Here is a 14,484-nt window from a genome sequence, read left to right as displayed (position 1 = left end):
TGCTATCTAGTTGGTGAAAGGATGATTTAGTTGCCTGATAACTGCTGGCAAGAAAACGTCCCTGAATCTGAAGGATTCCATCACAGTGAGGAATATGGAGGAGTCAATGTGGTGGATGTTTATGTTAAAATGTATTTTGTGTGTTCCGTTGCTTTTTATTTGGATGACTGACTTGGCAAATTAAATTCCTCGTATGTTGCAAAACATACTTGGCTAATAAAGTATTATTGTGAGTGTGATTGTATGCATTTTCATACTTTTTGTCCCTCTTGCCAGATGGGAGAGGGGAAAAGAAGTGAGACGTGAAAATCCACTCCTTGCTTTATCCCTAACCGAGGTCTTGCTGCTGTGGTGCAATGTTTTACTTTAAAAAATGTCCTGCAGAGACAGTTTTAGCTACAGCACAGCATTTCATTCATCAATTTGACATTTGAACAATGAGTTATATTTTCTTGTAGCGTTGCAGTTCACAGTAGGCATGTTGTTAACCTCTGGGTACGGATCTTTAAGCCACTGTAAAGTATAGCAAGACTGTTTAAATTCAGTTGTGTAATACATTGTTGGTAAGTTATTTATATTAAGCTGTTATCACTAGCTGCTGCTGCAAAGTGAGTGGAGGGAAAAATAAAAAAACTTATTTAGGTTCAAATATTCCATTGTCAAAAGGACCAGCATGTTGCTTGTTGAGCAAATTTATGGGTGTCTTAAGAGAATTTATTTAATTTGCCTGGTAAGTTATAACTGGGACTCGGAACACTGCCCCACATATAATATGTTTAGAAAGCCATGATCAAATTGGACAATCTTTGATCAACTGTTGACCAACGGAAACCATAGGATTAATTTAATATGTGTTATATGACACATTGTTGAAGTTATCCTATTTCAATTGCTGTAAAGCTACCCGAGTTTAAAATGTCAGAAGAGCTGAATGGTGTTGAAACGTATTTCTTTGTTAACATATGTTGGAGAGAATTACTTGGTTCAACACATTCCTTGTGTATTGAACAGAATATTAAAAATACTGTAAATATTATGCAGCCTGAGAGTTGGTCGTATTCTGGAATGATAATGTTTTGTGCATGACTGTGTGAACTTGGAAAAACAAACTATAATGGCAGAAACCGATACCTTTTGCAAGGATTATTTTTACATGTAATCCTTTTGCAAGGATTATTTGTACCATGCTCACAAGTGTTTACAACTAGCTTGAATTCCCTGGGTATTATTTAGCTCCCAAATACTTTTCTAACGTTTGATGGTATTCCCACGTAGAATGTTGTTCAACAGTCTGGTCGGTCCCTTACTTCTTTGTTGTTTTTTTAGTATGTGTTAAATGTATGTTTTACTGTTCTTTAGCTTGTTTTATGTGGGGTGTGGGGGAAACTTTGTAAAATCTTTAACCTCGACGGAGATGTGATTATTTTCCCGTCTCGTATCTCCATCCGCACTGCGGCCTAACATCGTGGAACTGGCGGCCTCTGCTGAAGTTCGACTTCAGGAGCTCCAACCGCGGGACTTTAACATCGAGGAGCTTGCGGTCCCTGGTTAGAGGCTGACTTCGGGAGCTTCGATGGCCTGGCGCAGGGTCTTTGATCGCCCCTAAAACGGATGGTTCGACTGCCGCGACAGCAGGAGAATAAGAGGAAGAAGTTTAGACTTTATTGCCTTCCATCACAGTGAGGAATGTGGAGGAGCCGCTGTGGTTAATATTTATGTTGACTTTTATTGTAGTTGTGTGTCTTGTTTTTTTTTAAAATATAGCTGTATGGTAATTTGTGTTTCACTGTATCTTAATTGGTACACGTGACAATAAACTGACCTTTGAAACCTTTAAAGTGCAAAGCTGCGTGAATAGCAGAAAAACTTTCCAATGTTATTGAGGCAGAAACAAATCCTCAGTTTGAAAACTGTGTCAATAGAACTCTACACTTAAACAGTATACTTATATCTAAAGCAGACATGTGTTTATATATTATTACTATAGCCCTTCCCCTCTTACTCTGTTTCTTACCACTCCTCTGTGCCATAACCATCAACACCAACGTGTTTTTCTGGCCTTGAGGGTGACAAAGGACTCAAACAATTTCTGTTTGCCTAATTAAACAAAAATTAAAAGCAAATTATGTTGCTATCTCATTGAGAACTGATAACACTGGACAGATTTTGATTAATTGGGTTCTAACCTTGATTATACATTGAATGAACAAACTGAACCATTTGAGGATTCAAATTTCATCAGGACGTCTACTTTAGTAGTTGACATTTATTCTCATCAATACCATTTATGAATTACAACAGCAATGTCAGAAAATCTTAAACACAGTGAGACTATTTTTATTAAAATAAATTTTAATGAAAATAGATCTCTTAAAATAAATGCCTAAATTTTTGTGAAGTTTCTGTGCAGCTATGATGTACTTGGACATACGCTGAGCTTGAATGGAACTCTGTGAATACAGGTTATTAATCAAACTATACGAATGGTGTCAGATGTTACTTTTTATGGTTCATTTTAGTTTTCTATTTTTGGTATGTGCTTAAATTCACTATGAATAGCTCTTTAGTAGTAAGAGCGCAAATACCTTTAAATAAATAAATAAATATACACACATGTGTATATCCACATATATATATATATATATATGTGCGTGTGTATATGTACCGTATTTCCCAGCAATGAAGGCGCACCTCCATTTTGAGTAGCTAAATTTTGAAAAAAGGCTGGCGGGACAGGATCAGGGGTTTGGTTTAGTCGTGTAGACAGGATCAAGAGTTTTCTGCAGTTTCCAGATTCCTGCCCCCCCCCCCCTTCGGGACAGCTCCTGCCCTCCTGCAACTCTACCCCTGGCGGGGCCCAGCCATGCTGACCCGGACCAGGCTCCCCACACGTTGTGGAAGGACACCCCCCCCCCCCCCCCCCCCCCCCCCCCCCGTGGGTCAGGCTGTCCTTTTACAGCCACTGTTCTTGGCTTTCAATTTAACCTTCGGCCTCCAAGATGCAGGTAACACAGAGACAGAGACGTGTGAAAATACTATTGCTTGATCATCTATAACTTCAACCTCTCACGTCAGGGAATTATGACAACACTTAATATTTCATCGTTTGATTAAGATGTTATTTTACAGGATGACACCTGGCTTCAGCTTTCCTAAATTCTGCAGATCATAAGTTATTGAAATCCAATTGTCTCCCCACTCTCACACTCTGTTTCATACCCATCAACTCCCCAGCCTGGCCTCTGTCTTACTTATTGCCCTTCATGTCTTTAAAGGTCACTAGACCAAGTGCAGACCCGTTGGGTCTGTTCCCCCAATGTGTGGTTGCGAGGGAGGGGGGGGAGGCGACATGCGGTGTCAAATACACTAACTACCCCTTGCACACACGCTAACTACCCTCTTGATATATTAATTTGCTCCTTTTACCCCATAACCGCTTATCCACTGACGCATAGCCCCCAACTCGCAGGCGCGTCTGGAGAGGAGGGGGGGTCGAGAGTGAGGGCAGAGAGAGAATGGGGAGATGCAGAGACAGAAGAGCAAGAGACAGAGGGTGGGGGTGGAGGAGGTGAGGGAGGGTGGGTGAGGAAGGGTGAGAGAGATGAAGGGGAAAAGGAGGGGTGGGGAGGGGATCAGGTGGAGGGAAGGGGGTAGGGGATGGGTGGAGTGGAGGGGTGGAGTGGAGGGGTGAAGGGGGTTTAGGGGAGGGCGAGGGGGGAGGGAGAGAGAGGGGGAGAGACAGAGCGAAATGCAACCGTGCGTCACGCGTTCAGAATGTTCTGGAAATGAAACATGTGCATCTCATGCACGAAAGCTGTCGGCAGCTCTATGGAATTCGGGGGGAGGGACACACACACACACACACACACACACACACACACACACACACACACACACACACACACACACACACACACACACACACACACACACACACACACACACACGTATATAGATAATACTGGAAATGCACATAATTATTCTTAAATGTGCAAAGTGCACAATTCCAGCTGGTTATCTTTTCCCTCGTCTCTATGCTTTTGTTTTTCTTAAGCTGCCTAATTCTGATGCTCTGGAAAATGTCTGTAAAATTTACTGTAAAATGACCTGTTCACAATTGTCATCTTCATTTAAGATGAATGTTTGGGGGAAAAAATTTGCAGGTGGATAGATCGTGTTTCATTTTGTGCCAACTTTGAACCTTATTTTGTTGTAAAAGCTAGTTTCCAGTTAGTTATTGGGCAATTTAATAAAGCATATAGTAGTTTAATAAGGCATACAGTGTATTAAGGAACAGTTGATGGCTTTTAAAGCTTCTTGGCTTTTACACGCTTAGATGTTTAGTTACATCTTTCAAAGAGTCTCTGTATTTAAAACAAATTGATTATTAATTGATCAATTAATTGTGGTTTTTTTTTTGTAGTTTTTGCTGCCAAATTATATAGTCAAGCAGAGGTGTGACATCCAGGTGAATGTGTAATTGTGTTTTGCAGGATCCCATGACAACACTTGATGTCCCATTAGGCGTGATAAGTCGAGTTGAAAAGATAGGTGGCCAATCAAGCAGAGGTGAAAATTCTTATGGATTGGAAATTACTTGCAAAGTAAGTCTTTTTAAATAAATAATTATGGGCTGAACATGTTACACACTGATGATGAAAGTAATTGAAGTAGTAACTTTAAGCATGTACTAGTGAAGTATTTGTTTTAATAAACTATTCGGCTATTAACACTGCCATCTTGCTGATTAATGAGCTTTCCCTGATTCAAATGCAGTGTTAACCAACATTTTGACTAACTAGAATTTTTGGGATATTTGGAAGCCTCAGGGGAGTGTTTCTGAACATTCTTTTTAAAAACGTAACTGCCATTTGCAACTGGATGCTTGTGTCCTTGTTAAAGTTATTTCTGGCTGCACCCTCTTCCCACATAGTGCAATGTAAGGGGGAGGAAGGAGAAATCTAAAACATGGCAGGAAAGTTGAAATAACAATAAATTGTTGACCACTGAAATGCAAGAAAAATGGAAGGTAATTGTACATGGCTTAATCAAATGCAATGTATGCTGAGCTCCCCCTGGAGGCCAATTCTCTGGATGCTTTCAAGAGAGAGTTCGAGAGAGCTCTTAAAGATAAAGGGATATGAGCCGAAGGCGGAATGGGTTACTGATTGTGAATGATCAGCCATGATCACAGTGAATGGCAGTGCTGGCTCGAAAGTCCAAATGGCCTACTCCTGCACCTATTGTCTATTGTCAATAGTTAAATACACTGTGATCATCAACTAAATATCAGGGATTTTGGAGGATTTTTTGTGGTTTTGGTGCCTTTCTGCACAATTCCTCAGTTTTAACAAGCCAGCTCAGGGAATCATGGGTATGAGGGCAAGACCATACAATTTGGCTGAGGTACCTTCCAGCTAGCAAGGTGAAAAGTTTGCAAGGTTTGTGGAATTGGATGGTAAGAGTTGCCTTTAGTGTTGTTGAATAGTAATATTGGAAAAATACACTTTTTCGGAAAGGTGGGTAGTTTCCTTGAGTTGCAGAGTAAAAAATCACCTGATCAAACATTTTTTGTAAAAGTTCCTGAAATTACTTCACTGATATTGGGTTGTAGGGTGTGCCTTGCGAGAGGAGTCTCGGTGGTGCATTTGGGTGGATATGTGGGTAGGAAGGGAATAAAATGCAATAGGTCAAATGCAGGCAAATGGGGCTAGCCCAGAGTAGTGCCAACACCCACCAGAGATCCTGTCTATGGGTGCTGTCTGTACTGAGTTTGTATGCTCTCCCTATGACCGCATGGCGTTTCTCCAGGTGCTCTGGTTTCTTCCCACACTCCAAAGATGTACAGGTTTGTAGGTCAATTGCTTACAGTAAAAATTGTCCCTAGTGTGTTGGATAGTGTTGGTTTACGGGGTGATCGCTGGTCGGTGCATGCTCTATAGACCAAAGGACCTGTTTCCGTGCTGTATGTTTAAAGTAAATTCTAAAGTCTTAAAGGAAGTATGCACAACAAGAATACACTTACAAGTGGCCGTTCAAGTTGCTGTTGTGACAGTCTGAAAGTATAATGAATAATATAGAATTATTTTGCTGTGTACAATGTGTCTCTACTCAAATTGTTGTACCAATATTGGAGGGACTGTCTTCTGTCCACTTCAGCTGGAAGCAATGTGTTCTTAATGTGATGCAGATGTTTGTAAATAATTTCACAAGATTTTAGTGGTGGACCCTGGAGAGAGATGGCTCACCTACTTTCATATACTTTTTCCCCCAAGTTTCAAATGAATGCATCCTAAGAGTCAATTTAAAATTGAGCTGAAAACAGGAAGCGGGAAAAATAGAGAAGCATGCCGTTTAAGCAGTCTGGCTTTCATCTCCTGGGACTATGTTGAAAATAGATTTTTTGTTAATACAGTGGACTGTTAAATGTGCATTCTAGTCGATGCTAAGCTAAGGTGTCAATGTAATCAATGGTTTTGAGAAATATAATTTCACAGCAAATCGAGTCAGCATTTGTATATTTTATTCGTAATGTGGAGTTCAACGTCATTTTTTTTTTGTCCTAAAAAGATATTTGAAATTGTTGAGTTGACATTTGTGTTAAAGCTATGCCAAGAATTTGATTCAAATTAAGGAGACTGTCAACATTTGCTTTCTGTGTATCTTCTGTTTGAATAGACTCTTTGTGATGCAGCTGTGTTTTTTTTTAAAGAGACTTTTTAATTAAAAAAAAAAGGCCATGAACGAAGAAATTGTATTCTTTCCAGCAAGGTCACCCATGGGTTCTTTAACATCTTGCTACATCTTTTGTTAGACAGTGATGTTCTGGGGCTCCACCCTTGCATCATGAAATACCTTAATTCCTTCTTTAAATAATTTGATGACATGTCACAAGAGTTAACTGTGACTTTGTAGCACTGATAAGTGATTCGACATGAGCTAAAGAAAGTACCATGAAGTGCTTGTACAAGTGGGTCATTTACAGATATCAAATGGGGCTGCCATAGTACGAAGGACTTGGATGTGTTCAGGAAAATGTTCTCAATTAATATGTAAATAGTTCGACTATCGAAGGAGCAAACTTCACTTCCTTTTGGGATATGAGGCGTTAGTAGGGGAGTACCTTGGGACTGGTGACCACAATTCTATTTGTTTTAAAATAGTTATAGAAACATAGAAACATCGAAAATAGGTGCAGGAGTAGGCCATTCGGCCCTTCGAGCCTGCACCGCCATTCAACATGATCATGGCTGATCATCCAACTCAGTATCCTGTACCTGCCTTCTCCCCAAACCCCCTGATCCCTTTATCCACAAGGGCCACATCTAACTCCCTCTTAAACATAGCCAATGAACTGGCCTCAACTACCTTCTGTGGCAAAGAATTCCAGAGATTCACCACTCTCTGCGTGAAAAATGTTTTTCTCATCTCAGTCCTAAAAGATTTCCCCCTTATCCTTAAATGGCAATAGTTATGGGCAGCACCAGAGACCCGGATCGATCCTGTCTGTGGGTGCTGTCTGTACTGAATTTGTACGTTCTCACCTGTGACGGTGTGGGTTTTCTCTGGGTGCACCGGTTTCCTCCCACATTCCAAGAGGTGCAGGTTTGTAGGTTAATTGGCTTCTATAAAATTGGCCCTAGTGTACAGGATGCGAAACTGGGATAACGTAGAACTAGTGTATGCATGGTGATGCAGCTGTAAAGTTGCTGCCTTACAGCGCCAGAGACCTAGGATCGATCCTGACTACGGGTACTGTCTGTACGGAGTTTGGACGTTCTCTGTGACCGCGTGAGTTTTCCTCGGGTGTTCCAGTTTCCTCCCACACTCCAAAGACGTACTAGTTTGGAGGTTAATTGGCTTCGGTAAAAATTGTAGGTTGACCCGAGTCCATAGGATAGTGTTAGTGTATGGGGTTCACTGGACATTGCGGACTCGGTGGGCCGAAGGGCCTATTTCCACGCCGTATCTCTAAACTAAACTAAATGGCGCAGCATTTAAACCAACATATATGCATGCTATTGCATGAAGGAATTTAAAAAATGAAATTCCTCATCTACATTTAATACTTTTCCCTCCCAGCATTGATTAAAATAATTTTGAATGGTAATTTTGATTTACAATCCAATCCCCTTGTGTATTATTTGATATCTGACAATACACTGTTTTGGGAGGCAATCTTTTCATTTTTTTTTTAAAAAGCCTCAATTCCAAGCTTTAAGATTAATCTGTTTGCATTATCATAGCTTTGAAGAGCTATAACAACGTTCCACCTTTTGTAACCAGGCTGTTCTCTATCTATTGCACATCATGAAAGAGCTCCTTTTCATTTTTCACAGGACATGCGAAACCTGAGGTTTGCTCTCAAACAGGAAGGTCGTAGCAGAAAATCCATGTTTGAGAATCTTACAAAGCATGCATTTCCTATATCAAGTGGCTTGGTAAGAAATTCTATTGTGAATACACTCTGCCAATAAATAAAATGTAAGATTAATCCAGATTGTATGTAATGACTGTATATGATCCCAGTTCCATTTAGATTGCTTGAGCAAAGGATTAAATCGTAAAAAGGAAGCCTTTAATGGAAAGGTTTGCCACCGCAATGTTGACGGGTGGCTCCCATTTGATTGCAGTAGATTTGAAACTTTAAAACTGCTCATCTAAAATATTTGTATTTTCCCAATTCCAAGCTTATTTACGTATATTTCTTCTTGTCAGATGGTCTTATCTCTGAGAAGAAAAGATGCATTGCCTTTGAGGTCACTGCCTTATCGTGTGTTACTTCAGAGCATCAACAAAAGATATATAAATAATAGCAATGCGTTATTGCAAAATCTTCTTGCTGCTTCAGCACTTTTTCAAAATTAAAGTTGTACTTCTGTGTGACATTTTGATCGTTCTAATTCAATTGATATGTATTTAAGTTGATAGTTTTATGAATGTTTCCTGGATGAGGAGGAGGGTGCACAACACCTTATATATATATATATACAAATTTAGTAGGCTTCTGATTGAAGACAGTAGACACAAAACACTGCAGTAACTCAGCGGGTCAGGCAGCATCTCTGGAGTAAAGGAATAGGTGACGTTTCCTTTTCTCCAGAGATGCTGCACGGTCCCCTGAGTTACTCCAGCATTTTGTGTCTATCTTTGGTGTAATCGAGCATCTGCAATTCCTACCTACACTACTTGAAGATAGTCCTGCTTACTTTTTAAGATTTGATTTCCTAAGTAATTGGCTTTGTTATCATCAGAAACATCACTATATTAACAATTTGTTTGGTTTAATTTCTCCATATATAGATTTATTGCCTTCATATTTTCTTGTGTGAATGTCTTATCTCTGAGAAGAAAAGCTGCATTGTATTTGAGGTCACTGCCTTATGTGTTTCTTTGGAAGATATATAAATAATAGTAATGTGGTAATAAATAGTAATAGTAAATCATCTATTTTACTAAAAGTCTGATCTTGACCGCTTTTGGCTCTCTGTGCTGTGATTTTATGAGAGAACGCTGCCACCTACAGCCGTCATTTTTGGCCACCTCGCTCAGAGCCCCCCTCCGCCTTCTTGAACCACAGGATTTTTCCCATTGATTAAAAATCAGAGAGATATTAATGTTTTTTTTAAAATTGCCATTCTCTTTGCTGCTCCTGCTGGTGGGAGTGGGGGAGGGACTATACAACCCGGAAGTGGTGTTCCTCACTCAATCTCTGCAAGGTGGAGGAAGCCAGAGGGTCACGTGTCTCTGAGCTCTGAATAACGCTGAACACATGTCTACTCAACTGTGAGTGCCCTTAATGTGGTTTGAAAATGAAAATATGGTTGGTTTGCAGTAAACAGGCACTGCATGCAATTGGTTGTTTGGTGGGGGGGGGGGGGGGGGGTGGGGTGGAAGTAAAAAGGCACTGCATGCAAATGGTTGTTTGGGGGGTTTGGGTTGAAGTGAAAAGGCACTGCATGCAAATGGTTGTTTGTCTAAACATAACAACTTCCTGTTTGCACTACATTGATTTTAGATAAAACGCTACCACTTACGACTGATTTTTGGTCATCTTACTCACTCCCCCTCTGCTCACCAGGTGCAGAGGATTCTTCCCATCAATGAAAAACAAAAGTGTTATTAGTGTTTAAAAAATGTTGGGAATCTCTCTCCTGTCAACCACGCCATGAAGGCCACGCCCATTCCGGTGGGATAGGGAGGGATTATAAAACCCGGAAGTGTGGGTCTCTGCATGATAGGGGAGGGAGAGGTCATGACTCTGTCTGAGCTGTGAATCAACTGAACACACTGAATGTCTACTGAACTATGAGTGTGGTGTTTTGTGTGGTTTTATGGTGGTTTCACCCTGCTTGAAATAGAATGAATGCATTTGAATGTTTAAGAAGGAGTTGCAGATGCTGGAAAATCGAAGGTACACAAAAAAGCTGGAGAAACCCAGCGGGTGCAGCAGCATCTATGGAGCGAAGGAAATAGGCAACGTTTCGGGCCGAAACCCTTCTTCAGACTGTCTGATTGGCCCAAAATGAAACTCCAGCATCTGCAGCCTTGCATGAAATGGTATGAAAATGCATTTGAATGTGGTGTTGTTGCACCCTGCATGAAATGGTATGAAATTGCATTTGAATTTGGTGGCCTTGCACCCTCCTTGAAATGGTATGAAACTGCACTTGAATTTGGTGGCCTTGCACTCTGCTTGAAATGGAATTTCAAGGAATAGCTATGTCAACTGCCAGCCCACCAGCCGTGAGTAAGCTGCCAGGACATCAGGCTTGAGGGACTGAGCTGCCACCCCAAGAATCCATTTGGCCCACAATGTCCATACTAGCCCACTGGAGACCAGTAGTCCCTGCAGCCAACAACACCCATACCAGCTCTCCAGAACGTCCCCCCCCCCACTGGCCACCAATATTGGAATTAGTGGAGAGGTGGAATATTGCGTTGGGGGACCAGCTCTCCCGTGTGAACATGGGACCCAACGGGTCCCACTTAGTCTAGTATAGTTTTATTGCCTTCATATTTTGACCATGCCTTAAAGTCAAGCTCTCCCTTAAGTCCCTGACCCACTTTCCAGAGTTACTCACGAATTCTCCCGAGTTTTCCCCTTGATTCAAACTCGGCGAATGTCCGTAGCGAGTCTGCAGATATTTTGTAGCGGCTCGTAATGCCAGCCGTAGGTACTCGGGGCATCAGGTAAGTCGGGACGTTTTTTCAGCATGTTGAAAAATGTCAATGAGTAAAATAAAATAGCCCCGAGTACCTACGGCTGGCATCTCTGAGTTTGAATCAAGGGGCAAACTCGTGAGAATTCATGAGTAACTGGGGAAAGTGGGACAGGGGCTGAACACATTCTACTCGTGCATGCACATTGTTAAATATTTAGGAGTAAACCCACATCAAATCTTGGCCATTAAAAACACCTGCATAAGAGGAATTTGCTGGAGCGTGTTTTATATAGCTATGCTTGAACAAAATGTATTAAGTATATCATATGGGGAGAGAGCTGAAAATGGGAACATAGGAGTAAAATCTCGTAAGACCTGAATTCAATGCAGGTAAGAAAGGTTAAGTGGCCCTCTCCTGTGTGAAAAATATCTACAGGTTTTTTCTTTAATAGCAGCTTTACAAGAATTATTCCGTTATTCCACTATCTTGGATTGTAGAATATTAATTTGCAGATTCTATTTCCTTTGCATGTGCTTGCTGTTATGCAATGAATTTATTTATCATTTTTCTTATTAACGAGAGAAAGCAATGGAGTTTGGAGGCGCGATACTTAACATTAACGGGTTGAGCAAGTATACAGAACATTTGAAAATATCTTGTTGACTCACAGCGTTATACATCGGATTGGTTTCATCACCCTTTCCCCATTTGGATTTGCAGTTAAATACAACTGATAAAATTTACCATTAAGGTACAGATGGTTGGCATAAATTGTCATCTCAATGGGATCATTAAAGATGATGAGTATATTATTACACAAGAGAATTAGGTAAACTGTTCTGAGATGCAAGGTTAAACATAATATTCAGTGGTACCAGATCTTGCTTCGTACTGTCTGTGAGACAATAGACAATGGGTGCAGGATTAGGCCATTCGGCCCTTCGAGCCAGCACCGCCATTCACTGTAATCATGGCTGATCATCCACACTCAGTATCCCGTTCCTGCCTTTTCCCCATATCCCCTGCGCTATCTTTACAAGCTCTATCTAACTCTTGAAAGCATCCAGATAATTGGCCTCCACTGCCTTCTGAAGCAGAGAATTCCACAGATTCACAACCCTCTGTGTGAAAAGGTTTTTCTCCTCATCTCCGTTCTAAATGGCTTACCCCTTATTCTTAAACTGTGGCCCCTGGTTCTGGACTCCCCCAACATCAGGAACATGTTTCCCGCCTCTTGCATGTCCTAACCTTTAATAATCTTATATGTTTCAGTAAGATTACCTCTCATCCTTCTAAATTCCCGAGTATACAAGCCCAGCTACTCCATTCTATCAACATATGACAGTCCCGCCATCCCGGGAATTAACCTCGTGAACCTACACTGCACTCCTTCAATAGTAAGAATGTCCTTCCTCAAATTTGGAGACCAAAACTACACAATGCACACAATACTCCAGGTGTGGTCTCACTAGGGCCCTGTACAACTGCAGAAGGACCTCTTTGTTCCTACACTCAACTCCTCTTATGAAGGCCAACTTGCCATTCGCTTTCTTCATTGCCAGCTGTACCTGCATGCTTACTTTCCCCTGGGTCCTGTAATTATGCCAAAACGGTACAGGACAGCGCTACAATTTCGGCCCACCTTACTCACCTTTGTCCTGTGGTGTAGTGTATCAAACTTTCCTTCAGATTTATGTTATATTTTACACGTTATTCACATTTCAAACTTTACAACAGTTTGACAAAAATGACTTGAACTTGCACTGGCAGTTAGCAGGGTATGCTGTCACAATGGGATCTTATTTACATAAACTGCCCTTCAGCAGTGTTCCACCCCGCAATGACATAACAATGGGATTTCATTTACATTTTAAAAAACTCTGTTTTCAAAAACACAGCAGCGTTCCATTCAGATTGATGTTATATTTGATAAGTTATTCACATTTTAAACATTTAAAAAATTTACATTTCACTTTAAAAAATCAAACTTTTCACTTTAAAAGTTGTCCTGGCTGTTACAATGTTACCCAATGACAGAACATCCAGTGCAAAGTGAGATGTGTTACATTGTTGTCAGGGGAATGGGGGAGGGGAGACATGACTCCCAGTGCAATGGGAGATTTGTTACATTGTTGTAAGCAGAGGAAGGGAGGGAAGAAGGAGAAATGTTATTTCAACATTATGTTTAGTGGGGTGGGGAGAGGTGAGGAATGGGAAAGCAGGGAGATAGAACGAAAGGAGGGGGGTAGGGAGGGGAGAGGGGTTATGGAGGGAAGGAGAGAGTTACTGACGGTAGGGGAAAGGGGAGGGAGTGGGGGAGGTGATGAATGGAAAGAAGAGGGAGAGTGAAGAGGAGGGAGACGGAAAATGAGCCGCGCCTGCGCAGTTGGGGGCTATGGGAGAGTGGTGGAATATTGCATTGGGGGAACGGGGTCCAACGGGTCCAGTATATATTACAAAAACACATCTTGTTCGTCTGTCTGCCTGTGTCTGTCTGTTCCTGAAATTCACCCAAAAAGTTACACGATGACACTACAATGTTTGGCCCACCTTACTCACCATAGGCCTGGTGTGTGTGTCTCAAGTTTTGTTCAGATTAATGATATATTTTACAAGTTATGAACATTTCAACCGTTAGAAAAATGAAAACAGCGCCTCCACTCGCCATTAGCAGCATATGACGTCACAATGGGGCTTATTTACATGAAAAAAAACCCTCCCTTTTAACAAAAACACAGCAGCGTTCCACCATTACATCACAATGGGATCTCATTTACTTTTTAAAAAACTTGCTGTTCCCGATAACAGCACGCTGGACACAGACATGGACTGGGCCCTGAGCGCGGTTCCGTGCCCTGTGCCTGGGTTCGAGACAATGCGGGATCTAGGGGCTGCTGCTCCGGGCCTGTGGGGATGCCTCTCTCTTCCCCTCCCGCGGTGCCAGATTGCAGCATCTGCTTCTCCCTCCCCTTCCTGCAGCTCCAGAGCGCAGCCTCAGCTTCTCCCTCCCCCTCCCGCGCAGCCTCTCCTCCCTCCAGCGGCTCCAGACTGCTCGCCTCCCCCTGACAGCTACAACTTCATCGTCGACGTGGTGGAGAAAACGCGGTGGTTTACATCGAAATTCTGGGGAGGTGAGGAGGGAGACTTGGGGGATTGAGGGAGAAGAAGGGGTAGGAAGGGAGAGGGAGGGGAAAGTGGGGGAGGTGTGGAGGGAGAGTGGGGGTGGATTGGATAGGGGGGAGCTGAGGAGTGGGGGAGGATGGGGATAGTGGGAGAGGTCCCAGTCACACACAATATTCCACCACTCACCCATAGTTC

The 14,484-nt window shown here is 41.9% G+C and overlaps 1 protein-coding gene across 1 annotated transcript in view; it reads left to right on the top strand.

The window, feature by feature from the left end:
- The window catches only part of mtm1 (myotubularin 1), a 112,285-nt gene that overhangs the window by 37,591 nt on the left and 60,210 nt on the right, over positions 1-14,484 (top strand). Inside the window, exons 5-6 of the mRNA XM_055644036.1 lie at positions 4,494-4,604; positions 8,340-8,441. Coding sequence (XP_055500011.1) covers positions 4,494-4,604; positions 8,340-8,441 — 213 coding nt within the window. The remainder of the gene's footprint in view (positions 1-4,493; positions 4,605-8,339; positions 8,442-14,484) is intronic.

This window comes from Leucoraja erinacea, chromosome 12, assembly GCF_028641065.1.
Source record: "Leucoraja erinacea ecotype New England chromosome 12, Leri_hhj_1, whole genome shotgun sequence".
Classification (NCBI taxonomy): domain Eukaryota; kingdom Metazoa; phylum Chordata; class Chondrichthyes; order Rajiformes; family Rajidae; genus Leucoraja; species Leucoraja erinaceus.
The sequence above is the reverse complement of the archived record's forward strand: the minus strand, read 5'-3'. Positions and strand labels throughout refer to the sequence as shown.